The sequence below is a fragment of the Oncorhynchus kisutch genome, linkage group LG21 (genome assembly GCF_002021735.2).
Source record: "Oncorhynchus kisutch isolate 150728-3 linkage group LG21, Okis_V2, whole genome shotgun sequence".
NCBI classification, from domain to species: domain Eukaryota; kingdom Metazoa; phylum Chordata; class Actinopteri; order Salmoniformes; family Salmonidae; genus Oncorhynchus; species Oncorhynchus kisutch.
Window position 1 is genome coordinate 14267951 of NC_034194.2, and position 27214 is coordinate 14295164.

Here is a 27214-nt window from a genome sequence, read left to right on the forward strand (position 1 = left end):
TTTGATTTTGCATAAAACTCTTTATTGAATGACATGACAATGATAAAAGGCAGTGAAAATTCATTTTTTAATGAGATGACAAAACAATGAATTCTGATTGTTGCTAGCCAGCTCTGACCAAAAGATGCTACCTGATTGTCACGAGGGCTTTCATAATCTCAGCACCCAGAACTAAATCTCTGCACTGTCACAAGAGACTAGGGCTTCCATGACTCATAGTTTAGGTAAATTCATTAGCAAGATACAGCAGACTTAGGCTGTAGTGGTATCGTGGATTGAGCTCCCCACCCACCTAATCAAATTGAATTCAACTAGCGGTGTGTTGTGTTGTAGCTCCTCCCCCTACAGGCAGAGGAGTCATGTGTCTAGAATCTAAACTGTAATGTTGGCGTACACATTTTCAGTAGACACACCTGGGAATTTACCTGAGACAGTGCCCACCCTCACATGTCCAAAACACACCAGAGGAAGTGAAGACTTGTTAGCATGTCTCTCCTTATTATCTGTGTGACTGAGCAGGAGTGAGTAAATATTGATACAACCAACCTCCTGATCGGAGGATAACTTTATCATACACTCATTTGACGACAGATATGCCAATACAGGTACAAGTCTATTTACATACAGTATTTCCCCTCCAAATCTCCTCCACCAATGCCCACCAAAAATCGACCCCTCTCCTATAGCATTTGAGTTCTCCCTTTCCTCACATATCCATGACTAGCATAGTAGTTGTTTCCTCCCAACCAAAGTAACACAAAGGTCAAAGGTCCTCATCCCTGTAGTGCCGCCTGTAGATCCATTAGTTAAGAGTCAGGAACAACAAGAAACATTGGTTCCCAACGATTCCACATCATAACATCAAGAGGAGGAGCAGGTTGTGTAATTATATTAGGTGGGTTTGGTGATGGACAATAATATGAATCTATGCTAGCATATAAGTGAATGGGCTTCACCAACATACTGTAAGTAGTCATACAGGTGAGAGCCTGAAAGCAAATCTGTTACAGTTGGAGAGTAAAATATACTTTCCCAAGTGTATTACTCTAAATGGAATTACATGGACCCTGACAGCTTAAGAACAATATCACAAGACTTAAATTGGGGTGGTGGGGGTGACAATGTGATCGGTTATGCGGGTAAGCCAATTTGGTTAAATGCAATGGTATTATACTGCAGTTATGGACACAGAGAGGACCACCGACTGAGGTAACATATTTCTATAGCTTTTTATCTGCAAAGTCCCCACATTCATCAGGCAAAAGCAAATACACAATGAAAAAACACATCTATGCATATTGTTCTTTTCTCATGACAAAGAGTAGAAATAATACCACAAAAATATATCTTGTTTGAACATATGTACATTCTTTCTATCATGGCCACAGAGAGAGGCAGATATATCTGCATTTTAGTGGCTAGCAATCTTTGATATAAAGCAACATGTTCCACTCTAAATGCTACATTAAAAAAGTTCACACAGACTCCATTCTAAAGCTCCACAGAAGCTTAGGATCTCAAAGGTGGTCTGGCTTCATTTCGAATCTATCAATTCCTATTTGGAATGAATTCTTTCCTGGACACTCATCAGGTAGACTTGGCTCAGACTGAGGCGTATGGTGCATTTGATTCACCCATGGCAAACGGTTCAATCGGTCTGCACATGGACTATTCCCCTCGCCGCACAGTGGTCATGTCAACACTGTGCGTGAGAGCAGGAGGAGTAGAGGCAGAGTAAGATGAAGCTGTCGATGAGCAGGATGCCATAGAAACACCTCTGGGTGTGCAGACTTCTGCCTCTCTGGAAGCGTGTCAATAACACAGACAGTAGCAGGAAGAAGGTGGCTATGTTTAAGATGAGGAATAGTCTGATATAAGAGGATGAGTTCGACAGACTGTCACTGTTGGCCGTCGCCAACACGTGGACCTCCTTGAACTTGCGACCCTTCACGAAGCCTCCCTTCCGGCCTTTTTTGGAGTCTCCATAATCCATAAAGGCCCTGGAGTCGCCGTCTTCCTCGGGGCTCTCCTCAATAATCCTCTTTGTTGTCTTCGATCTCTCCTTCTTCTCCTTTACCTCGATCTGTCCAAAGATGTCCGGCAGGCTCTCTGAGAACTTGTCCCCAAGGTTCCCCAAGGCTTTATTGGCCCCCTTGCCCTTGCCCTGTTTATTAGTCAGAGCAAACATTTTCTCAATGGCCTCCGTCTTCTTCTTGTCGGAGAACTGGAGGAGGCGCTCGGCCGTCTTGCGGAAGCTGGCCGTGTTGAGCACCCGGCCCAGGATGTGTCTCTCCAGCTGCTGGAAAACAGGCTTGGCGTGCTGGAGGTTGTCCTCTACTACGTTGACATACTCCTCTACCTCCTCCGGCGTGCTGTTCTTCACTCCTGCTGCTTTCTCAAATACTATTTTCTTCTGGTCCACCAGCACCATGGCGAACAGAGGCTTGGTGGTCACCTCCCCGGTCAGCAGGTAGATAGTGTAGGTGTGCTCGTTGGTGGCCAGGTAAATGTCCACCCTGTTAGCATCGCCACGCAGACTAAAGCTCTGCACGTCCACCCCTGGCCCAAAGAAGATGTAGGCCACCCTGGTATGGGGATACCTCAGAGGCATTGTCACATTCACATAGTTAGAGCCGTTATAGGGGTAACCACGGGGATAGTTCCAGTACCCCAAGACCCCTTTCTCACTGAAGCCTGTGTCATCCATCCAAAACATTTGATATGGGTCTTCCCCATGTCTGACAAAGGCTCCGTGCACACCGTCTATTTTGGTGTCCTTAAAGGGCAGGTCCGTGTTGTGGAAGAAGGCACTCATGGCCCTGGTTGGGCTGTCTGTCTCCAGATGGATATGATCAACCAGGACCAGCAACTGGGGGTGCAGGAGCAGCAGGTTCCTCTGGAAGCTCTTGATCTTCAGGTCAGGGTTGTAGGCCGACTGGCCCTCCCCACGGATGAACACCATGCCCTGCCTTTCCAGAGCCGCCTCCACCCTGCCCTGGGCGTCCGCCGGCAGCCCCACCTTGTACTTCAGCCACTTGGAGTCGCAGGCCTCTGTGACCTGGCCGTCCCATGGCTTGAAGCAGCTTCCCGAGGTAGCCGGGGAGAACAGCACTGCGTTGTTGAGGAAGGTGTACTTGGGCCCGTACAGAGCCTCCGTGATAAAAGGAACACCGTTAGGGGCGAACGTAAAGCTGTTCTGGTCAGGGTGCTCGTGGCCAGCGTTAAAGTTCCGCCACCCTTTGATCCAGTCTTTGTACTTGTTCCTGTGAACGATGTCAAATATGGCCCGTCCACCCAGCTTCCCCGACTTAAAGGAGAGGAAGGTGTGGTTGGTGTCTGCGGGTAGAGAACTTCCATAAGTGACGACCCCCCAGTCCTCAAAGTAGTGGAGTTGGGATGTACCAAAGTCTGATGGAGCCCTGGGAGTCAGGCTGGGATCATACCTGCAGAATGGAAATAAAACAACAAGAAATAAATGTCATACATTTGAATTCAGTTGCTCTAAATCAGCGTATACACTGAGTGTACAAAACATTAAGAACACCTTCCTAATATTGAGTTACATCCTTTTTGCCCTCAGAACAGCCTCAATTCGTCAGGGCATGGACTCTACAAGGCGTCGAAAAGCATTCCACGGGGATGCATATTGACTCCAATGCGTCCCACAGTTGTGTCAAGTTGGTTGGAAGTCCTTTGGGTGGTGGACCATTCTTAATATACACAGGAAACTTTTCAGCATGAAAAACCTAGCAGCGTTGCAGTTCTTGACACACCCAAACCAGTGCACCTGACACCTACCACCATATCCTGTTCAAAGGTACTTAAATATTTTGTCTTGCCCATTCACCCTCTGAATGGCACACATACACAATCCATGTCTCAATTGTCTCAAGGCTTAAACATCCTTATTTGACATGTTTCTTCCCTTCACCTACACAGATTGAAGTGGATTCAACAAGTGACATCACCTGGCCAGTTTATATCATGGAAAGAGCAGGTGTTCCGAATGTTTTGTACACTCAGTGTATGACAATACACTTCTACCAATAGAGAGAGAAAGAGCGAGAGAGAAAGAGCGAGAGAGAAAGAGACAGAACGAGAGAGAGAGAGAGAGAGAGAGAGAGAGATTCTCACCAGATGAACTCTGTGTGCAGTGTGCACCATCTCTGTCCCTTCCCGGCCTGTCCCGGCCCCTCCAACACCCGGTTCTGATGGATCCGCTCAGCCAGCCAGTTTCCACTGCCGTTCCTCATCACATAGCGATCCAGGAACACCAGCTGGCTTTCGGGCCCGTAGAACCAGTTGTAGTTGGAATCTGCTATGGCTACAGTCCTCTGGAACCCTGGTGAGATGGAACAGGCCAGGGCAAAAGATCAATATGGATTATTTTACAGTTAAAATATAGGAGAAGGCAACTTCAATATAGTGGCCTTTCATACGGGTTTGTTGGAGGATTATTGAATGTTATTATCATAAAACTCTGACAAATATGAAGTGACAGCTACATATTGTCCAAGGTCCAGTTCAGCTGTACTAACCACATAGCTTTCTATTTGATTGAATGCCACTTGGAGTCGCAGGCCTATGCTACAAAATCATGATTCATTTCTTTCCTTTTCTTACTGAATAGATCACAAAAGCTTTTACACCCATGCATGCCATGTCCTTAACATAAGGAAATGAGCCAAACTACAGGCCCTGTTGAGATCGTAGCTCCCTAGCTTTATCGATGAAGCCATTTCCCCAACACAAAGAATGGCAGTCTGGTGCCAAAAGAGATCTTAAAACCTAGCAACCGGTAGTAAATACTTAACCACAATAAATCACATGTAAGCCAAAAACAAGAACGGCAATAACCAAAATCAGTGCACAAGCGGTACGACAATACGCTTTTACATTCCTTCTGTGATGCAAAACTAGACCTTGGATAAACAAATGCCCAATCCAAATGATGTGGGGGTGTGTGTGCAGGAACACTCGGGTGATATTGGTTTGTTCACGGTCTGTCTTTGTAAGTCCAACACAAGATACATTTAAAACACGGCTCCTGTTTACAGTCTAACCTGTTGGAACGCCAACAAACCCTATCATTTGAACACAGAGACATACAGTGGGTTACGGAATTATTGGATCTCTTGATAAAGATCAGCAAAAAAAGACTGTGTTGTCAGCCTCCCGGCAGAGGCAACCAGGTTTTTGGCAAAAATGTCCTGCTACTTGGTCAAGTTCATAGTGCCGTTGACCTTAACAAGGACCACAGTACCAGTGGAAGCAAAATAGCCCCATAACATCAAAGATCCACCACCATATTTAACTGTAGGTATGAAGTACTTTTCTGCATTTGCATTTTTTCGACTCCAATCCAACCACTGGTGTGCACGGCCAAAGAGCTCTATTTCCATGTCATCTGACCATGAGGTGACATGAAAATATAGCTCTTTGGCATACAATATAGCTCAGCATTTGTATTCTTTACTTTATAGTCTTTTTCCACTCATCTTTATCAAGGGTGCCAATAATTATGGACCTGACTGTACAGGGTCAGTGAGTGCAGTGCAGTCACATAGTCCGCTCAGGCAGAAGGTAGTTAGGCAGGATAATCTGGGAGAGAGAAAGCTGGCATTGTGGGTATTGAGTCCAGCGTTCTCCTGGCTGCTGCAATTAAGAGCTGCTCTCTGAATGCAGCAGTGGCGCCCAGCCCCAGTCACAATACAGAGAGTGTTGGCAGGGGGCTATAAAATGTCCAGACCTGAGAGCCCCTCCTCCAGCGCTACCCTCCCCCTGACCATAAACCAGGAGAGGAGAGAAGAGGAGAGCAAAGGAGATGAGGGAAGGGGGAGATGGGGAGGGCTGGATCAGCATTATTCTGACAGCCCCCCAGGAAGGTAACGCATGCATAACCCATATCAAGACAAACGAGCAGTCACCCTCTCTAACATGGGGGTAATGCACCCAGGGGGGTTTCATGCCTAATCTACTTATAACTTGGACAATGTTGCCAAGAAGTGCCACAGAGGTTTGTTAAGGCATTTAGGAACACATACAGTTGATGTCGGAAGTTTACATACACCTTAGCCAACTACATTTAAACTCAGGTTTTCACAATTCCTGACATTCAATCCTAGTAATTCGCTGTCTTAAGTCAGTTAGGATCACCACATTATTTTAAGAATGTGAAATGTCAGAATAATAGTAGAGAGAATTATTTCTTTCTGCTTTTATTTCTTTCATCACATTCCCAGTGGGTCAGAAGTTTACATACACTCAATTAGTATTTGGTAGCATTGCCTTTAAATGGTTTAACTTGCGTCAAACGTTTCGGGTAGCCTTCCACAAGCTTCCCACAATAAGTTGGGTGAATTTTGGTCCATTCCTCCTGAAAGAGCTGGTGTAACTGAGTCATGTTTGTAGGCCTCCTTGCTTGCACACACTTTTTCAGTTCTGCGCACAAATATTCTATAGGATTGAGGTCAGGGCTTTGTGATGGCCACTCCAATACCTTGACTTTGTTGTCCTTAAACCATTTTGCCACAACTTTGGATGTATGCTTGGGGTCATTGTCCATTTGGAAGACCCATTTCCGACCAAGCTTTAACTTCCTAACTGATGTCTTGACATGTTGCTTCAATATATCCATATAATTTTCTTTCCTCATGATACCATCTATTTTGTGAAGTGCACCAGTCCCTCCTGCAACAAAGCGCCCCCACAACATGATGCTGCCACCACCATGCTTCACGGTTGGGATGGTGTTCTTTGGCTTGCAAGCATCCCCCTTTTTCCTCCAAACATAACGATGGTCATTATGGCCAAACAGCTCTAATTTCGTTTCATCAGACAAGAGGACATTTCTCCAAAAAGTATGATCTTTGTCCCCATGTGCAGTTGCAAACCGTAGTCTGGCCTTTTTATAGCGGTTTTGGGGCAGTGGCTTCTTCCTTGCTGAGCGGCCTTTCAGGTTATGTCGATATAGGACTCGTTTTACTGTGGATATAGATACTTTTGTACCTGTTTCCTCCAGCATCTTCACAAGGTCCTTCACTGTTGTTCTGGGATTGATTTGCACTTTTTGCACCAAAGTATGTTCATCTCTAGAGACAGAACTTGTCTCCTTCCTGAGCGGTATGACGGCTGTGTGGTCCCATGGTGTTTATACTTGCATACTATTGTTTGTACAGATGAACATGGTACCTTCAAGCATTTGGAAATTGCTCCCAAAGAGGAACCAGACTTGTGGAGGACTACAATTATTTGGCTGATTTCTTTTGATTTTCCCATGATGTCAAGCAAAGAGGCATTGAGTTTGAAGGTAGGCCTTGAAATAAATACATCCACAGGTACACCTCCAATTGACTCAAATGATGTCAATTAGCCTATCAGAAGCTTCTAAAGCCATGACATCATTTTATGGAATTTTCCAAGCTTTAGTGTATGTAAACTTCTGACCCATTGGAATTGTGATACAGTGAATTATAAGTGAAATAATCCGTCTGTAAACAATTGTTGGAAAAATTACTTGTGTCATGCACAAAGTAGATGTCCTAACCGACTTGCCACAACTATAGTTTGTTAACAAGGAATTTGTGGAGTGGTTGAAAAACAATTTTTATTTTTTATTTTTTATTTTATTTATTTTTATTTCACCTTTATTTAACCAGGTTGGCTAGTTGAGAACACCTTTATTTAACCAGGTTGGCTAGTTGAGAACACCTTTATTTAACCAGGTTGGCTAGTTGAGAACACCTTTATTTAACCAGGTTGGCTAGTTGAGAACAAGTTCTCATTTGCAACTGCGACCTGGCCAAGATAAAGCATAGCAGTGTGAGCAGACAACAAAGAGTTACACATGGAGTAAACAATTAACAAGTCAATAACACAGTAGAAAACAAAGGGGGAGTCTATATACAATGTGTGCAAAAGGCATGAGGAGGTAGGCAAATAATTACAATTTTGCAGATTAACACTGGAGTGATAAATGATCAGATGGTCATGTACAGGTAGAGATATTGGTGTGCAAAAGAGCAGAAAAGTAAATAAATAAAAACAGTATGGGGATGAGGTAGGTGAAAAAGGGTGGGCTATTTACCAATAGACTATGTACAGCTGCAGCGATCGGTTAGCTGCTCAGATAGCTGATGTTTGAAGTTGGTGAGGGAGATAAAAGTCTCCAACTTCAGCGATTTTTGCAATTCGTTCCAGTCACAGGCAGCAGAGTACTGGAACGAAAGGCGGCCAAATGAGGTGTTGGCTTTAGGGATGATCAGTGAGATACACCTGCTGGAGCGCGTGCTACGGATGGGTGTTGCCATCGTGACCAGTGAGCTGAGATAAGGCGGAGCTTTACCTAGCATGGACTTGTAGATGACCTGGAGCCAGTGGGTCTGGCGACGAATATGTAGCGAGGGCCAGCCGACTAGAGCATACAAGTCGCAGTGGTGGGTGGTATAAGGTGCTTTAGTGACAAAACGGATGGCACTGTGATAGACTGCATCCAGTTTGCTGAGTAGAGTGTTGGAAGCCATTTTGTAGATGACATCGCCGAAGTCGAGGATCGGTAGGATAGTCAGTTTTACTAGGGTAAGCTTGGCGGCGTGAGTGAAGGAGGCTTTGTTGCGGAATAGAAAGCCGACTCTTGATTTGATTTTCGATTGGAGATGTTTGATATGAGTCTGGAAGGAGAGTTTGCAGTCTAGCCAGACACCTAGGTACTTATAGACGTCCACATATTCTAGGTCGGAACCATCCAGGGTGTTGATGCTAGTCGGGCATGCGGGTGCAGGCAGCGACCGGTTGAAAAGCATGCATTTGGTTTTACTAGTGTTTAAGAGCAGTTGGAGGCCACGGAAGGAGTGTTGTATGGCATTGAAGCTTGTTTGGAGGTTAGATAGCACAGTGTCCAAAGACGGGCCGAAAGTATATAGAATGGTGTCGTCTGCGTAGAGGTGGATCAGGGAATCGCCCGCAGCAAGAGCAACATCATTGATATACACAGAGAAAAGAGTCGGCCCGAGAATTGAACCCTGTGGCACCCCCATAGAGACTGCCAGAGGACCAGACAGCATGCCCTCCGATTTGACGCACTGAACTCTGTCTGCAAAGTAATTGGTGAACCAGGCAAGGCAGTCATGACTCCAACCTAAGTGTATGTAAACTTCAGATTTCAACTTGCACTGCTTTAATTTCAAAATAGCCTGTCTTGCTGCCTATATGGTATCTGTATCACCTTTGCATCTATCACGTGACATCTAGACTAAATGCACTGTTAGAGATAAAAAGTCGATCGAACCAAGCAACTTCTTCAAAGGGAACATTAAGAGGAGAAAAAACACCATTAAGAGGAGAAATGAAGTTATATTGAATAGAATGGCAGAGCACACACACACACACACACAACATCTATAACAGCTGTATTACCTGGCAGGATGGTCCTGTACATGAAGGCAAAGTGTTTGTGGAGCCAGGGGTGGTCGAAGTGGCTGATGGAGAAGTGTCTCTGCACCAGGAACATGTACTGGAAAAGAGAGCGGGTGGTGTACGTCCCGTAGGCCACGCCCTCATACAGCGAGCCATCCGTCACGTCCTGCAGCAGCACCATAGACTTCTCCATGATGGCCAGGACCTGCTTGGTCCACAGGTAGGCCTCCTGCAGGTAACCTGGAACCAAACAGAGGAGAAACCAGGGTCAGCTTATTGCTTTTCGAAGGAAGGTCATGTTCGTCAATGTCTCTAGAGCAGTGGCTCCCAAACATTTGTACTGTCCTGCTGTCACCCAGCCAAAGTGTTTGTTTTCTTGAGACATACCCCAATTAAGCTCGGTGTAAAGTGTGGTCTCAAGTGAGGTTGATCCTAAATATAGTTACAGTAAGCTACTCAGTCAGTCACATTCCCATTTTCTTTCCCGGAACATCATACTGGAACCTCCCGTTATGCATGGAAAGTATGAAACTACCATACCAGACTAATGTATAGTCTCTCTCTCTCTCTCTCTCTCTCTCTCTCTCTCTATGAGAAGAAGTGACCACATAAACACTCCAGCCGCAGTTCATTGAGAATCCCAGTACATCATGGGTGCCTGGCAGCTACCCGGTGGACTGGATCCACCCGGACACCACAACCCACAGCCCACAGCCCAGCTCCGGAGCCGGCGTCCACCCCAGTGTTTGGTTTGGTCTGGGAGACCAGTGGCCTACACAGAGCAGGTATTTACCATCAAACAGGAACTGCTGGCACACAAAGACCACATTTACACAAACGACATCTCACTACGCTCACACCCCGGCTCCTCACAGTGTTTGGACTGTTCTGCATTTTCCATTATTAGACATAGGCATCATGTATATAGGAATTAATGAACCCCAAAAAAAATCCAATTAACCCTACGAATTCAAAAGCTAGAAATGTCTTCTCCCACCCATGGCTCAATCACATCCCATATAGTCACCCTGTGCTTTAGCAATGTCCTCCTCTACCCCTCTAGGATTTAATGATGTTGCCTTCGTTGCTGTTATTAGGGGCTTTTCTTCAGCCATGCTGTTAGTGATGTTACTGGCTCTAGATCTCTGGAGCTCCCATCAGTACACATTAGTCATCCACACGTTGAGAGCCACTGTTTGGGGAAGGTCTGGTCTGTTAACTCCCCAAGCACCATCACAATGAGACCTGTAGGAATGTGGGAGGTCAAGGGATGGTGCCATTTGACTTGACTTCTACTCCTTTGAGGTTCTTCGCTAATTATGATTAGATGAGACATTGAGACATTTCTGGTTCTTCTTAGTTCATTTTCAGGAATGGACAAAGAATGATTTCCTAAGAATGGAATAACTTCAAATGTTATGTAGGATCAATGAGTTACGCTCCCGAGTGACGCAGCGGTCTAAGGCACTGCATCTTAGTGCTAGAGACGTCACTACAGACCCTGGTTCGATTCCAGGCTGTATAACAACTGGACGTGACTTGGAGTCCCATAGGGCGGTGCACAATTGGCCCAGCGTCGTCCCGGGTTAGGGTTTGGCTGGGGTAGGCCGTCATTGTAAATAAGAATTTGTTCTTATTAACTGACCTGCGTAGTAAATAAGTGGTTAAATGTTTATTAAAAAATGTAACTGATAGTTGTCTACCAAGAGTTTATGCTTCATTTATTGACATGATAATCATGCATTGGGAGAATGAACAAGTCTAGACAATTGCTTCAACCTGCATCCAGTAGAGAGAAATATAATTTTCCACACTGTACCCAACGGGCAAAGACACTCGATAGACATTCAATTTTGCTTGACATTTGATTAAGTTGTCAACAATCTTAAACCAAACCTGTAAACCCTGTTTGTGGTTGAATATAAGGTCAATTACATTGAAATAACAAGGGAACTACGTTGACTCAACCCATTTGGTGTAAAATAGACACTTTACCACAAATGAATCAAGTGTTCACGTGTAACAGCTTTCAAGGAAGCAACACAATGTGGTGTGACTGTGGCTATGACTTTGAATGGTTCCCAGAGTCCCAACATTCTGCACCAGATAATAAAACTCAAGCACCTGGGTGGCCGTAGCAGAGAACTGGGTGATTGAGGCCTTAGGTTTAACTACTGATGCTTAACTATAGATGAACTCAGGGTAAACTATGCCACATATGACTGTCCAATTAGGAGCGGAGCTAGGCAGCCGCAAAGCACCAACATGCAGACACCTGCATCAGGAATGCACTGATCCCCTGTAAGCTGCTGTCCTGTGATCTAGTCATCTGGACAGAGCCCATACAATATCCCCTCTGACTCACAATCAAGGCATGGAATGATACGAATACAGTATACATACAGTACCTACATGCTGTGCTTAACATTCCCATACGGGTCTTAAGACGCTTTATGCTTTGGACAGATACGGTATGTCTCCCTTTATTTTCAACAGATGGAGCCTATCCCTTCCTTATGAATAAATGCTTCAAAATGGCTTTTTGGCTTCGCCCTTAAAATAATACACAGGAAAAGAGGTGCTGTGTTATTCCATAAATCTGAGTAATATAGACCTGTGCAATACAATAGCTCTGGAAGAAATGTGACACGAGGCCAATGTTTGCTTGATTTCTTCTGGCAGTACCTTACAGGCAAAGTTCCCTTTATTCACTGAGATCTTAATGGAATAATATTTGAGCGTAATGTCATACTTTTGCACAGGATATGAATGACAAATCCGTGACAAGGGAATGCAGGAAGTGAATAGGATCGTGAGCAGAACACACAGTCAAATACTTATGTGGGAGTTAGGCCCTTAAATGAACTGGTCCAAGAATGAGAAAGCGAACATTTAGCACGTTCCGTCAATCTGTCGCACTCAAAGCAAATACTGTATGTTAGTTAAGCCACCTTCTAATGAGAGTCTCTTAACAATTTGCAGCCAAATTAAAATGTTGAAGTGCAAAGTCAGAGGGGTGCTATAATTCTCCAGAGTCTGCACCTCCTGCCCCCCCCCCCCTCCCCCCCCACTCACTACCACAAACCAGCCTCAAAGAAAAACCACGGTGACCACAGTCATCTCCATGCCTGTTGTCATTTAGTTTACGTCGACTCTTGTTCTTTTTCTACCAGAAACATTTCCTTTGTAATCAAACTAGGCTGTACAGCAGTGCTGGGAACAACAAGAACAACTTCACGTTCCTCTGGCCTCGCTGCCTCTGACTTAAACATCCAAGAATATACAACCAGGACATTTCAACCAAAACAATAGAGGGAACAGTTTTCAAATGTACAGTAAATAACAAGGCTATTTTCTAGACATACGTTCCTTCCTTTCACACTGAATCTACTAAGGAAAAACATTGGGAAAAGGTCCATCCAGAATGTTATGGAATCGTGTGGAATGTTTCCATTGTATTTGTATTTTTTAAAGAAGAAGAAAATTCCCCTTTACTTTACCAGGAAGGCCAGTTGAGAACAAGTTCTCATTTACAACTGCGACCTGACCAAGATAAAGCCAAGCACTGCGACAAAAAACAACAACCCAGGGTTACACATGGGATAAACAAAAGTACAGTCATTAACACAATAGAAAATTATATATACAGTGTGTGCAAATGGCGTAAGGAGGTAAGGCAATAAATAGGCCATATGTGCAGATGATGATGTGCAAGTAGAAATACTGGTGTGCAAATGAGCAAAAAAAGTAAATAAAAGCAATATGGGGATGAGGTAGGTAGTTGGGTGGTCTATTTACAGATGGGCTGTGTACAGCTGCAGCGATCGGTAAGCTGCTCAGATAGCTGATGCTTATAGTTAGTGAGGGAAATATAAGTCTCCAACTTCAGCGATTTTTGCAATTCGTTCCAGTCATTGGCAGTAGACAACTGGAAGGAAAAGCAGCCAAAGGGTGTGTTGGCTTGGGGATGACCAGTGAGATATACCTGCTGGAGCACGTGCTATGGGTTGGTGTTGTTATTGTCACCAGTGAGCTGAGATAAGGAGGCGGTTTACCTAGCAAAAACTTATAGATGACCTGGAGCCAGTGGGTCTGGCGACGAATATGTAGCGAAGGCCAGCTGATGAGAGTATACAGATCGCAGTGGTGGGTGGTATATGGGGCTTTGGTGACATAATGGATGGGACTGTGACAGGCTGCATCCAGTTTGCTGATTATAGTGTCGGAGGCTATTTTGTAAATGACATCGCCGAAGTCAAGGATTGATAGGATAGTCAGTTTTACGAGGGTATGTTTGGCAGCGTGAGTGAATGAGGCTTTGTTGCAAAATAGGAAGCCGATTCTAGATTTAATTTTGGATTGGAGATGCTTAATATGAGTCTGGAAGGAGAGTTTACAGTCTAGCCAGACACCTAGGTATTTGTAGTTGTCCAAGTCAGAGCAGTCCAGAGTAGTGATGCTAGTTGGGCGGGTGTGTGCAGGCAGCGATCGGTTGAAAAGCATGCATTTAGTTTTACTAGTGTTTAAGAGCAGTTGGAGGCCAAAGAAGGAGCATTGTATGGCATTGAAGCTTGTTTGGAGGTTTGTTAACACAGTGTCCAAAGAAGGGCCAGATGTATACAGAATGGTGTCGTCTGCATAGAGGTGGATAAAGGAATCACCCGCAGCAAGAGCGACATCGTTGATATATACAGAGAAAAGAGTCGGCCAAAGAATTGAACCCTGTGGTACCCCCATAGAGACTGCCAGAGGTCTAGACAACAGGCCGTCCGATTTGACACACTGAACTCTTATTTGAGAAGTAGTTGGTGAACCAGGCGAGGCATTTGAGAAACCAAGGCTGTTGAGTCTGCCGATAAGAATACGGTCATTGACAGAGTCGAAAGCCTTGGCCAGGTCAATGAAGATGGCTGCACAGTACTGTCTTTTATCAATGGCGGTTATGATTTTGTTTAGTACCTTGAGCGTGGCTGAGGTGCACCCGTGACCGGATCGGAAACCGGATTCCACAGCGGAGAAGGTACGGTGGGATTCGAAATGGTCAGTGATCTGTTTGTTAACTTGGCTTTCGAAGACCTTAGAAAGGCAGGGTAGGATAGATATAGGTCTGTAACAGTTTGGGTCTTGAGTGTCACCCCATTTGAAGAGGGGGATGACCGCGGCAGCTTTCCACTCTTTAGGAATCTCGGACGATACGAAAGAGAGGTTGAACAGACTATTAATAGGGGTTGCAACAATGGCGGCGGATAACTTTAGAAAGCGAGGGTCCGGATTGTCTAGCCCAGCTGATTTGTACAGGTCCAGGGATTGTCTAGCCCAGCTGATTAGTACGGGTCCAGGTTTTGCAACACTTTCAGAGCATCTGATATCTTGATTTGGATTAAGGAGAAGCTGGGGAGGTTTGGGCAAGAAGCTGAGGGGTGTGCGGAGCTGTTGGCCGGGGTTGGGGTAGCCAGGAGGAAAGCATGGCCAGCCATAGATAAATGGTTATTGAAATTCTCGGTTATCATGGATTTATCTGTAGTGACAGTGTTTCCAAGCCTCAGTTCAGTGGGCAGCTGGGAGGAGGTGATCTTATTCTCCATGGACTTTACAGTGTCCCAAAACCTTTTGGAGCTACAGGATGCAAATTTATGTTTGAAAAAGCTAGCCTTTGCTTTCCTAACTGACTGTGTGTATTGGTTCCTGACTTCCCTGAAAAGTTGCATATCGCGGGGACAATTCGATGCTAGTGCAGTACGCCACATGACTTTTTTGTGCTGGTCGAGGGCAGTCAGGTCTGGAGTGAACCAAGGGCTATATCTGTTCGTAGTTCTACATACTTATTTTCCACCATAATTTGCAAATAAATTCATAAAAAATCCTACAATGTGATTTTCTGGATTTTTTTCTTCTCATTTTGTCTGTCATAGTTGAAGTGTGAAAATTATAGTCCTCTCTCATCTTTTTAAGTAGGAGAACTTGCACAATTGGTGACTGAATAAATACTTTTTTGCCCCACTGTAACTGAGGAGGAATGAAGTTGCCAAGATGAGACCACATTATTCCAAAGAGGAAAATGAATAGGCTGAGCAGAAAACGACCAATCTACCAATCTACTGAATTTATACAGTTGAAGTCGGAAGTTTACATACACCTTAGCCAAATACATTTAAACTCAGTTTTTCACAATTCCTGACATTTAATCCTCGTAAAAATTCCCTGTCTTAGGTCAGTTTGGATCGCCACATTATTTTGGGGTGGCAGGGTAGCCTAGTGGTTACAGTGTTGGACTATTAACCGAAAGGTTGCACGTTCGAATCCCCGAGCTGACAAGGTACAAATCTGTCGTTCTGCCCCTGAACAGGCAGTTAACCCACTGTTCCTAGGCCAAGAATTTGTTCTTAACTGACTTGCCTAGTAAAATAAAGAAAGAATGTGAAATGTCAGAATATTAGTAGAGAGAATGATTTATTTCAGCTTTTATTTCTTTCATCACATTCCCTTGTGGGTCAGAAGTTTACATACACTCAATTCGTATTTGGTAGTATTGCCTTTAAAATGTTTAACTTGGGTCAAACGTTTCGGGTAGCCTTCCACAAGCTTCACACAATAAGTTGGGTGAATTTTGACCCATTCCTCCTGACAGAGCTGGTGTAACTGAGTCAGGTTTGTAGGCCTCCTTGCTCGCACACGCTTTTTCAGTTCTGCCCAGAAATGTTTTATAGGATTGAGGTCAGGGCTTTGTGATGGCCACTTCAATACCTTGACTTTGTTGTCCTTAAGCCATTTTGCCACAACTTTGGAAGTATGCTTGGGGTCATTGTCCATTTGGAAGACCCATTTGCGACCAAGCTTTAACTTCCTGACATTTTGCTTCAATATATCTACATAATTCTCCTTCCTCATGATGCCATATATTTTGTGAAGTGCACCAGTCCCTCCTGCAGCAAAGCACCCCCACAACATGATGCTGCCATCCCCGTGTTTCACGGTTGGGATGGTGTTCTTCGGCTTGCAAGCCACCCCCTTTTTCCTCCAACCATAACGATGGTCATTATGGCCAAGCAGTTCTATTTTTGTTTAATCAGACCAGAGGACATTTCTCCAAAAAGTAAGATCTTTGTCCCCATGTGCAGTTGCAAAGCGTAGTCTGGAGCAGTGGCTTCTTCCTTGCTGAGCGACCTTTCAGCTTATGTCAATATAGAACTCGTTTTGCTGTGGATATAGATACTTTTGCACCTGTTTCCTCCAGCATCTTCACAAGGTCCTTTGCTGTTGTTCTGGGATTGATTTGCACTTTTCGCACCAAAGTACGTTCATCTCTAGGAGACAGAACGCGTCTCCTTCCTGAGCGGTATGACGACTGCGTGGTCCCATGGTGTTTATACTTGCGCACTATTGTTTCTACAGATGAACGTGGTACCTTCAAACGTTTGGAAATTGCTCCCAAGGATGAACCAGACTTGTGGCGGTTTACAATTTGTTTTCTGAGGTCTTGGCTTCTGTTGATTTTTCCATGATGTCAAGCAAAGAGGCACTGAGTTTGAAGGTAGGCCTTGAAATACATCCACAGGTACACCTCCAATTGACTCAAATGACGTCAATTAGCATATCAGAAGCTTCTAAAGCCATGACATAATGTTCTGGAATGTTCCAAGCTGTTTAAAGGTACAATCAACTTAGTGTATGTAAACTTCTGACCCACTGGAATTGTGATACAGTGAATTATAAGTGAAATAATCTGTCTGTAACAATTGTTGGAAAAATAACTTGGGTCATGCACAAAGTAGATGTCCTAACCGACTTGCCAAGACAATAGTTTGTTAACAAGAAATGTGTGGAGTGGTTGAAAAACGAGTTTTAATGACTCCAACCTAAGTATATGTAAACCTCCGACTTCAAATGTATATCTAGGCCACAGAGTAAATACTAAAGGAACCGTCTGAAATCTGATAACGCAGTAATCATGGTGTTTCTCTGCCCGCCCGCACGCACACACACACACACACACACACAGACACACACACACACACACACACACACACACACACACACACACACACACACACACACACACACACACACACACACACACACACACACACACACACACACACACACACACAGTGCATGAATCAATGGTACTCACCCTGGGTCATGTAAACCAGGCTGCCGGTGAGGAGAGCCACACAGTTGGTGGGCTGGTGGTTGTGCAGGTACTGGAAGCCCCAGCCACGGATGTAGGACTTCTCATACATGTAGCGCGTAGCGTTGCCGATCACCTGCAGGAAGCGCTCCTGCTGCACCTTGCTCAGGTACTCATACAGGAAATCATACGCTGTGGCAAAGCCAACCAGAGAGTGGGCTAGAGGAACCTCATCCCAGGGAGCATCCTTTACCAACCTGCAAGACACAGAGAAAAGGATAGATAAGTATAGTCATATGTAAGAAATACATGTTCAAGACTTAACCCTGTGAGACACACGGTTGTAAAATTGCAACGCTGCCTGTTCAGTACGATTTCTAGGCATAAGTGACATTAGCGGCCGCTAGGGGCCCCGGCAAAAAAAACGTTTTTTTTTTTTTTTAGGGGGGGCGAGTCAACTTACTGTTATATAGAGTAGTAGTAGAATACAAAATGTGCAATTTCAAAATTTGGTTGTGCATCAGCAGTTTTCCTCTTGTTACTCACTCAATTAGCCCATGTCAGCTAAAATTTCATAGATTTCTAGGTTCGTTAGTCTAGCCAGCTATCTAAACCTTTTATGAAGCTGGTTGAGAGAATGCCAAGAGTGTGCAAAGCTGCCATCAAGGCAAAAGGTGGCTACTTTGAAGAATTTAAAATCAAAAATATATTTACATTTCTTAACACTTTTTTGCTTACTACTTGATTCCATATGTGTTATTTCATAGTTTTGATGTCTTCACTATTATTCTACAATGTAGAAATAATAAAGAAAAACCCTTGAATGAGTAGGTGTGTCCAAACTTTTGACTGGTACTGTATGTGTGGTTAATGAGGTCAGAATACTGCCATTTACAACCATCAATTTTAACATAGAGAAGTAATTAATCCAGAAAGGACAACTACATATTGCTAAAAGTAAGTTATAGTCTGCATACAAAGAAAACCCACAAAATAGTTGATCCTTTCAAATATATACACTACCGTTCAAAAGTTTGGGGTCACTTAGAAATGTCCTTGTTTTTGAAAGAATAGCACATTTTTGTCCATTAAAATAACACTAAATTGAACAGAAATATCAGTGTAGACATGGTTAATGTTGTAAATTGCTATTGCAATAGCGTTCCACATCCGATGAGCGTCAGAGCCGGTGTAGTAGGATTCAACCTTAATCCTGTATTGACGCTTTGCTTGTTTGATGGTTCGTCTGACGGCATAGCGAGATTTCTTATAGGCGTCCGGATTAGTCTCCTGCTCCGTGAAAGCAGCAGCTCTAGCCTTTAGCTCGATGCGGATGTTGCCTGTAATCCATGGCTTCTGGTTGGGATATGTACATAGTCACTGTGGGGATGACGTCATCGATGCACTTATTGATGAAGCCGATGACTGACGTCGTGTATTCCTCAATGCAATTGGAAGAATCCCGGAACATATTCCAGTCTGTGCTAGCAAAACAGTCCTGTAGTGTTGCATCCGCGTCATCTGACCACTTCCATATTGAGCGAGTCACTGGTACTTCCTGCTATAGTTTTTGCTTGTAAGCAGGAATCAGGAGGATAGAATTGTGGTCAGATTTGCCAAATGGAGGGGAGAGGGAGAGCTTTGTATGCATCTCTGTGTGTGGAGTAAAGGTGGTCTAGGATTTTATTTTCCCTGGTTGCACATGTGACATGCTGGTAAAAATGTGGTAAAACTGATTTAAGTGTGCCTGCATTAAAGTCTTATAGTGTTGGTTGAGAGCGGTCTTAGTGCCAGCTTCGCTTTGTGGTGGTAAATAGACGGCTACGAATAATACAGATGAGAACTCTCTTGGTAGATAGTGTGGTCGACAACTTATCATAAGGTCCTCTACCTCAGGCGAGCAATACCTCGAGACTTCTTCAATATTAGACATTGCGCACCAGCTGTTATTGACAAAAAGACACACACCCCCACCCTTCGTCTTACCAGAGGTAGTGTCTCTGTTCTGCCGGTGCATGGAAAATCCAGCCAGCTCTATATTGTCCGTTTCTTCATTCAGCTACGTCTTGTGAAACATAAGACGTTACAGTTTTTAATGTCCCGTTGGAAGGATAATCTTAATAGTAGGTCATCAATTTTTGTTTCTAAAGATTGCACGTTAGCAAGGAGAATGGAAGGCATTGGGAGTTTACTCGCTCTCCTCTGGCTTCTCAGAAGGATCCCTGATCTGCGTCCCCTTTTCCGGTGTCTTTTTTTCACGCAAAAGGCGTGGATCTGGGCCTGTCCAGTGAAAGCAGGATATCCTTCTCATCGGACTCATTAAAGGAAAAAGTTTCTTCCAGTCCCCGTGAGTAATCCCTTTTCTGTTCAGAAGTTATTTTCGGCCATAAGAGACGGTAGCAGCAACTTTATGTACACAATAAATAAAAAAATAAGTTACACAAAACACACACAAAAATATCAAAATTGCATAATTGGTTGGGAGAATGTAAAAACGTCAGCCATGTTCTTCGGCACCATACTTATAGATCAAGTTGATCAATTTAGCTATTTCAGACAAAATATGACAATTTCAGATGTACACTACATGACCAAACATGATCATGGAGGCTATAACAGCCTCCACTCTTCCGGGAAGGCTTTTCACTAGATTTTGGAACATTGTTGCGGGGCATGCTTCCATTCAGCCACAAAAGCATTGGTGATGTCGGGCACTGATGTTGGGCGATTAGGCCTATCTCGAAGCAATTCATCCCAAAGGTGTTTAATGGGGTTGAGATCAGGGCTCTGTGCAGGCCAGTCAAGTTCTTCCAAACCGATCTCAACAACATTTCAGTATGGACCTCACTTTGTGCACGGGGCATTGTCATGCTGAAACAGGAAAGGGCCTTCCCCAAACTGTTGCTTCGAAGTTGGAAGCACAGAATCGTCTAGAATGTAATTGTAAGCTGTTGCGTTAAGATTTCCCTTCACTGGAACTAAGGGTCCTAGCCCGAAACATGAAAAACAGCCCCAGACCATTATTCCTCCTCCACCAAACTTTACAGTTGGGACTATGCATTCAGGCAAGTAGCGTTCTCCTAGAATCTGACAAACCCAGATTTGTCCGTTGGACTGCCAGATGGTGAAGCGTGATTCACCACTCCAGAGAACGTGTTTCCACTGCTCCAGTGTCCAATGGGGGCGAGCTTTACACCATTCCAGCCGACACTTTGCATTGCACATGGTGAACTTAGGCTTGTGTGAGGCTGCCCGGCCATGGAAACCCATTTCATGAAGCTCCCGACGAACAGTTCTTGTGGTGACGTTGCTTCCAGAGGTAGTTTGGAACTCGGTAGTGAATTCTGCAACCGAGGACAGACAATTTCTATGCGCTACATGCTTCAGCACTCAACCGTCCCACTCTGTGAGCTTGTGGGGCCTGCCACTTCGAGTTTGAGCCGTTGTTGCTCCTAGATGTTTCTACTTCACAATAACAGCACTTACAGTTGACCAGGGCAGCTCTAACAGGGCATACATTTGACGAACTGACTTGTTGGAAAGGTGTCATCCTATGACGGTGTCATGTTGAAAATCACTGAGCTCTTCAGGAAAGCCATTCTACTGTCAATGTTTGTCTATGGAGATTGCATGGCTACGTGCTCAATTTTATACACACAATTTTATACACAACTGGTGAGGCTGAAATAGCCGAATCCACTAATTTGAAGGGGTGTCCACTTACTTCTGTATATATAGTTTATATACCATAAGACAATATTTTCCATCCCATCAATGCTTTTGATACATTTTTATGTGATTTTTATAGAATTTCAAAATGTTCTTACAACAAAATGTTCCTACCATTGAAGCTCAATGGTGTTTCTTTGCAACGTTTCCATAAAATTGTTCTACAAACTTGAAATAAAACTAACAGATTATTTTCATAATCAGAGGCCGATTAGAAGTATTTCTGAACGGTAAATACACGATTTTCCTCGTTTGGATCTATGCTTGGGTCTCACAGGGTTAATACACAAGAAAACAGTAATATCACAACGTAGTATCCTTACAAATAGTCTTGAATTGTCTGAAATTCCGTTTTCACACTAGCCCAAGCAAGGCTGCAAAAACAGAAAGGGTAGTATATATATATATTCTGGAAAGTGAAATGTCATCAAAAGCGTAGAGTTAAACTAATCCTTCTCAGGCTATTTGTATAATTTGTCCAAGCTTGTAATCAGCTACTAAATAGCTTTTTGTTCTCTTTACAAAAGAACATGCAAAACAGCATTTTCACACATGCTTTAAAGTCCTACTCCAACATATCCTGCCTTTTAAAGTGCTGTTTAAAGTGCACTATGTGCTATTTGTAAAGTAGCTGGCACCTCAGAATGCTGACTGACTTCTATTTCTAAGAGGTACTAATTGTTCAATTGGCAAAATAGTCCATGCCCATGCATTAATCTCATATACCACCTGCTAAGAGGTGTTCTTTAAAAGCTCTTTCTGTGTAATTATAGTCAAATTGACTTCAGATGTGGCAATAAAAAATAAATCCAAAAAGCAACCTGTATTTTGAGCAGTTGCTATTAAAGTGCGTGCCATGTAATTACATTTTCAGCTCCCTCTTGACAATCGTTCCTCTCAGAACATCTAAAAGACATAGGTTGAAATCCATTCCCCTCATCACATGGACCCATAAACTTTACTCAGTGCCAAATATCAAAACAGCTGCCTGCTTTTCTTTTAAATGCGACTCTAATATTCATAAATACCAAAGATATGCCGCCACCCTCTGGCAGCATTTCTTCCATTTGATTTAGCTAATACATTATTTCCATTTGTCAACGACCTGAGGAAGTTCATTGGGAATAAATGTTCCTTCTACATGGGTTTAAATTAAATTGAATAAAAAGGGATTTCAACTTTATTCATCAAGAAAGGAGTTTACATTATGTTTCATTACAGTCTTTGGTTCACCAACCAAGTTTAATGCACTGTATAAGTAGTTAGAATGAGTGAAGTGATTCTATGTCACCACTGTACTGTATATTACATTACGCCAAAGCACACAAGACGTCTCTTCTGTGTGTTTACACATGAACTGCCTTAAAAACCGAACCAGGGAACCAGTGCGCCACAAGCTGGAGTTGGAATATGGAATATGGCTCTCCTCAACAAGTTGTTGGAGACATAATTGAAGGTCACAGATACCACAGTTGACTGATTCCTGGAGCCACTTTTAAGGATCCCTGAGAGATTCCAAAGCCCTAGTAAATGTGCGGTTGAGGAGAGAACTCACATTGTGTGTAGTTAAAATGTGAAAACGTCCTTGTGGGTTTTCATTTCTCAACATGTGGCACAGACTTCCATTTTGTGAGAAGTTTCACAAATTTGAACTAATGGTAAACTGTACATGTACCAATGAACACTGACCCTAAAGAAAACATTTTTCTCTGAACTAGGTTGGCTAGACACAGCAGCTGATGACTAAATAGAGGATTAAAACAACAGAGCTGAGGTAATGCTTATTTCTGAAAAGGAATGAGAGAAAGGTGACACTTGAAAAGGGAAGCCCCCTGACCGCGAGGCTGATAGTAGAGACCAGACGTCCTGAGAACGCTGGCGACATGACTAAATTGGCAACGGACAGTGAAACGCCTTGCCCGATATATCAGAGACCCCTCCTTAACACTGAATTCCTTGGCTTGGGACGTGCAGAGAAAGCTTGCTATAATGCACTTTCCTAACTGCACTGCATGGGGGAAAAAATGAAACCACTGAAGTTTCACAACCCTCACAGGCGGCCAGGGGTCTTCTGAAGTACAGTACTGTAAGGGTTGGCTAAATATACAGCAACAACATGAAGTCTCATTGCTGGCCACTTCTTAGCTTATTATTCTTATGCAACAGAAAGCGAAGAAGTCTGCAAGATAGTACAGCCTAGTACTGTACAATGAAAATGAAACATAACATCATCCAGACTACCTAAGCTATTCCCCTCTGAGTCTATAGACTGGGAGAGTCATTCGCCCATCCCTTAGGTTGGGGCTGAACAATGTGAGATGCAGATGAGATTTCCCATGTAACCCCTCTGAGAACCCAGGTAAAATGTGTTTCTTAGCCTCTCACCACCACCTGAATCCTACTCCACCCATCCCACTGCACCAGGCCATTCAGCTCAACATCTGAACATTTCATTTCCTTTGAACGGGAGCATGTTAAGCAATAAATTCATACAGCTGCTAAACACATTTCCTGGACCACAGGGCATCTCTTCCACAGGTCTGACCGGCCACAGTGAAAACTGAACAGAGATACTATGGAGGGGGATTGAGTCAGTTAAAGGTCCTCTGGAGAGGAGGAGGATTTGGCATTTATCCCCAGTGGTCACATGGTGATAGGAAGGAGAAATACAGATAGCAGGCAGCATCTGTACCTTCTCCAAAAAGACCAGTATTGTTCACGTAATGAGAAAAACGTGTGGGAGTTTTTCTTACCGCTAAGGGTAGGCTAAGCGATTTTCTGCAATTGAGAAGTGGGCAATTCACTTATGGGTTGAATTTGAGTAACTACACAGTAACTGTTTCCACAGGGGCATATCTGATTGTATCTCTTATTTCGTGTCCCTATAGGTTAGGGATGCTATTCACAGACAATTGATTGCAACTGAAAATTCACACAAAAATAGGGGAAAAACAAAGATAGAAAATATACCAACTAGGCTGAGCTGCCATCCTCTCCATGTAATCCTTGGCCAGGTCGAGAGCCCCGGCCCTGTGTGGGTAGAGCAGACAGAACATAGACAACACTCCCAGGTTGTTTCCATACACCTCGTTCCAGCGGGCGCTGAACTCGGCCGGGCTCCAGGGGGGCAGGTACTCCTCAGGGTGCTCCAGCATGGCCTCCCCCGCCTCGCGGATCCTCGCGGCCATCTCCCGGTGTGTCCCAGCAGCCGCCGACTGCAGCTCCTCCACCTCGCCCTGGCCGAAGTACAGCATGGGGTGTCCATCGTAGTTCCCTCCCATGAAGGGTATCCCTCCACTGGGGTCTATCGTCTCCTCCGCCACCCCCACCACCGGGGCCACCAGGGGCCACAGTAGACTTATGAAGAACACTGTGGGGGCCCCTCGGGTGTAGGTCCTCATCCTCACATCAGAGAGGGCGCAGTGGCATTTCCAACAGAGCTCAGCTGAGAAGGAAAGGAGAGGGAGAAGAAAAGACTTGAAGAAAGCCAGACAGCCATATTCTCTCTCTCAACTCTCCCCAGCTTTTTCATATGAGGGCTACATTCCTTGAATAATTGGATACAGCTGTATTCCTGATCATTCTGGCTTCCCCCTACTGTTCTGACAAGTTTTGAAACGCTTCAAGTAGACTGTAGACTGTGACAACTGAAAGGGAAGCTCAGATCTCTGTTGTAAAAATGCAACTTATCTATATGAATAATCAAAATAGACCCACCCCCCCCCTTCCTCCTCCCCCATGTGTATCTTGAGAAGAGGTAGCTGTAATGTGTATAGTGTGCTATCATTCCTCAGATTGATAGTGTATCCAGCTATTGGCGAGAGGTGTGTTCATCAGGGTAGATAATCCTTACATTTGTTTGGCGGTGTCTCAGGTGAATCGAGCCATGTACACCCACATAGTCAGAAAGATGGTCCTCAACACTCTAAAGGTCATAAAGGTCTCTGTGGTATTCTATTCGTCAGTTATAGTGGTTTGGCTTAACCAATGACTAGCATCACCTGGTACATCTAACACTATGGTGGAGCAAGTCATCTCTTCTCAAGAACGTGGACATCCATTTCAGTGCCTTACTCTTGGCACTTGCCTAGGGCAAAATCAAACGGTGGTGATTTTGAAGGTAGTCTAGAGAGACTCTAGACTCTGGTCAGTCCTATTCGCGTGAGTTTTATCGGTAGTGTATTTTAATACACAATTTAGTATTGCCTACTAAAAATGACACCAATGGGGACGAGGGAGCTAAATGTCCATTATTGTGCAGATGTTGCTTCACTTGACCAACTAGCTAGATATGACACCTGACCTCATAAACGGGCACATTCCAGTTTAAAGAGGCATCTGTAGTTTGAACAATAACAAAGGGGTCAACTTTGTAACAGCTGAGGGATGAGGCTGGAGAAATACAACCATTCTCAAACTCATGGACAGAGATAATAGATACAAGGACTGACCATCCATGACATACAAACTATTTGTTTGAACCATTTTGAGGCTAACAGTATTTGTTTACATTTACATTGTTCACAAAGCGTAAAACAACTTAATGTGTGGGGTTCTGATGGGGTATGACAGTTGTACTGAGCTCATGGGGGGGATCTATAAATTCTATCCTTCAAGAATCAATGGGTATATTTAATTAAAATGTCTACAAATGGATGTAACAACTGCAGATTGCCCATTTAAAGACATAATCAGATAGTCTACCATTACTGCCATAAAACCCATGAACCCTGGATGTGGAAGTGAAACCTATTCCTGCTGTGTTTAGGGACGTGGAGATTGAGCACTGATTGGTTTAGGGGAATAAAGGAAACCAGCTGAGGGGGACAGCTGTCCCTCTCCTGGGCTGGATTAACCTTTGACTGCTTTGTTTTCTTTCAATTTACACAAAAAAATGACAAACGGATGGCACAAAATGGGCAAATCATTCTCAAATAGACGTTTAGTTTTTAAAAGACCTGTGCCTTTGAAACTTGATAAGACTATTTCAAATGACCACGTTGAGAAACAAATGACTATAGAATGTGTATTATGAAAACTATTCTATACTACTCCATCACTCGAAAGTAGGCCTAAATACAAACCCTAAACTCAAGGGTTTACATTGGCAACCACCAATTTACAGTAAAGTAGCTCCACATATTATATTTCCTACCTGGCTGCTCACACATCTCCTTACCTTGGATAGTCTACATTCAGGTCGCCAGCGTTCTAACAAATGTTTTAGTCATATAAAAAGACACCTTTGCCTAAGTGTCCGTTTTTTTCATATCAGTAGGCTAGTTTTCCTCAGGTCATGGGAAATAAAATGGTCATATTTTAATACGTATACACAACTCTGACAATATCCTACACTTGTACATATCGTATCTAATGACAAAAAAAAACATTATTCCGTGTAAATATGTACATCTACTTACATAAATAGTACTTTTCTTAAATGTAACTAGTGAATTATTATTCCAACATCGAAAAACGTTTAATAACACACGGCATTAACGTATAAATATGCGCAGATAGCACACTGGATCCGAAGTCTTAAAAAAAAAAAATCGATCGGTGGCTTGTTGTAAAGAAAGAACAATACACTGATCAAGATTAGCCTACCTGTCAAAACCCGTTGTTGTACAATTGTAGTCCAGATTTGACACTCCCCCTACAAGTCATTTCTGTGTTATAAATGTAATCCCCGTGACATGCATCGATACGTTGATTCTTCAAGTAGTGAAACAAAGTATACCCTCTTTGCGCAAGGTTTTGGAGAGAAGAACGTCAGCAATTCTGCCGAATGAGGAGGGGCAGTAGAGGAAAGTGACTAAAGAAGTAGGGGAGAGACAGAAATGACTGATTTGTAGACACAAACATCCAGGTAGAGAGAACATATGTGTAGAATTAAAAGTAGCCAAACAGTCTATAAAACACATTTTGAAACAGTCGAATCCC

At 43.7% G+C, this 27214-nt stretch overlaps 1 protein-coding gene across 2 annotated transcripts; it reads right to left on the minus strand.

The window, feature by feature from the left end:
• Positions 1 to 27039, minus strand: dse (dermatan sulfate epimerase). 2 transcript variants are annotated; one of them, XM_020455183.2, is made up of 6 exons: positions 26879 to 27039; positions 24242 to 24716; positions 17546 to 17799; positions 9415 to 9654; positions 4135 to 4342; positions 1 to 3443 (listed from the first exon to the last, which is right to left on the minus strand). In XM_020455183.2, exons 2-6 carry the CDS (start codon positions 24670 to 24672, stop codon positions 1697 to 1699), a joined length of 2880 nt encoding a protein of 959 aa, XP_020310772.1. In that variant the 5' UTR covers positions 24673 to 24716; positions 26879 to 27039; the 3' UTR covers positions 1 to 1696. The 2 variants fall into 2 exon arrangements, with proteins under 2 accessions (XP_020310772.1, XP_031656568.1); XM_031800708.1 differs by lacking the exon at positions 26879 to 27039 and having other exon boundaries at positions 24246 to 24352.
• Between the last annotated feature and the right edge of the window lie 175 nt (positions 27040 to 27214).

Excerpts from the sequence above, each read along its gene's own strand:
- dse (XM_020455183.2), bottom strand. The coding sequence starts at position 24,672 with ATGAGGACCTACACCCGAGGGGCCCCCACAGTGTTCTTCATAAGTCTA. Across the intron at positions 17,800-24,241 it reads ATGGCAGCTCAGCCTAGTTG|GTTGGTAAAGGATGCTCCCT; the intron begins GTATATTTTCTA and ends TGTGTCTTGCAG. Across the intron at positions 4,343-9,414 it reads GTACAGGACCATCCTGCCAG|GGTTCCAGAGGACTGTAGCC; the intron begins GTAATACAGCTG and ends CCATCTCACCAG.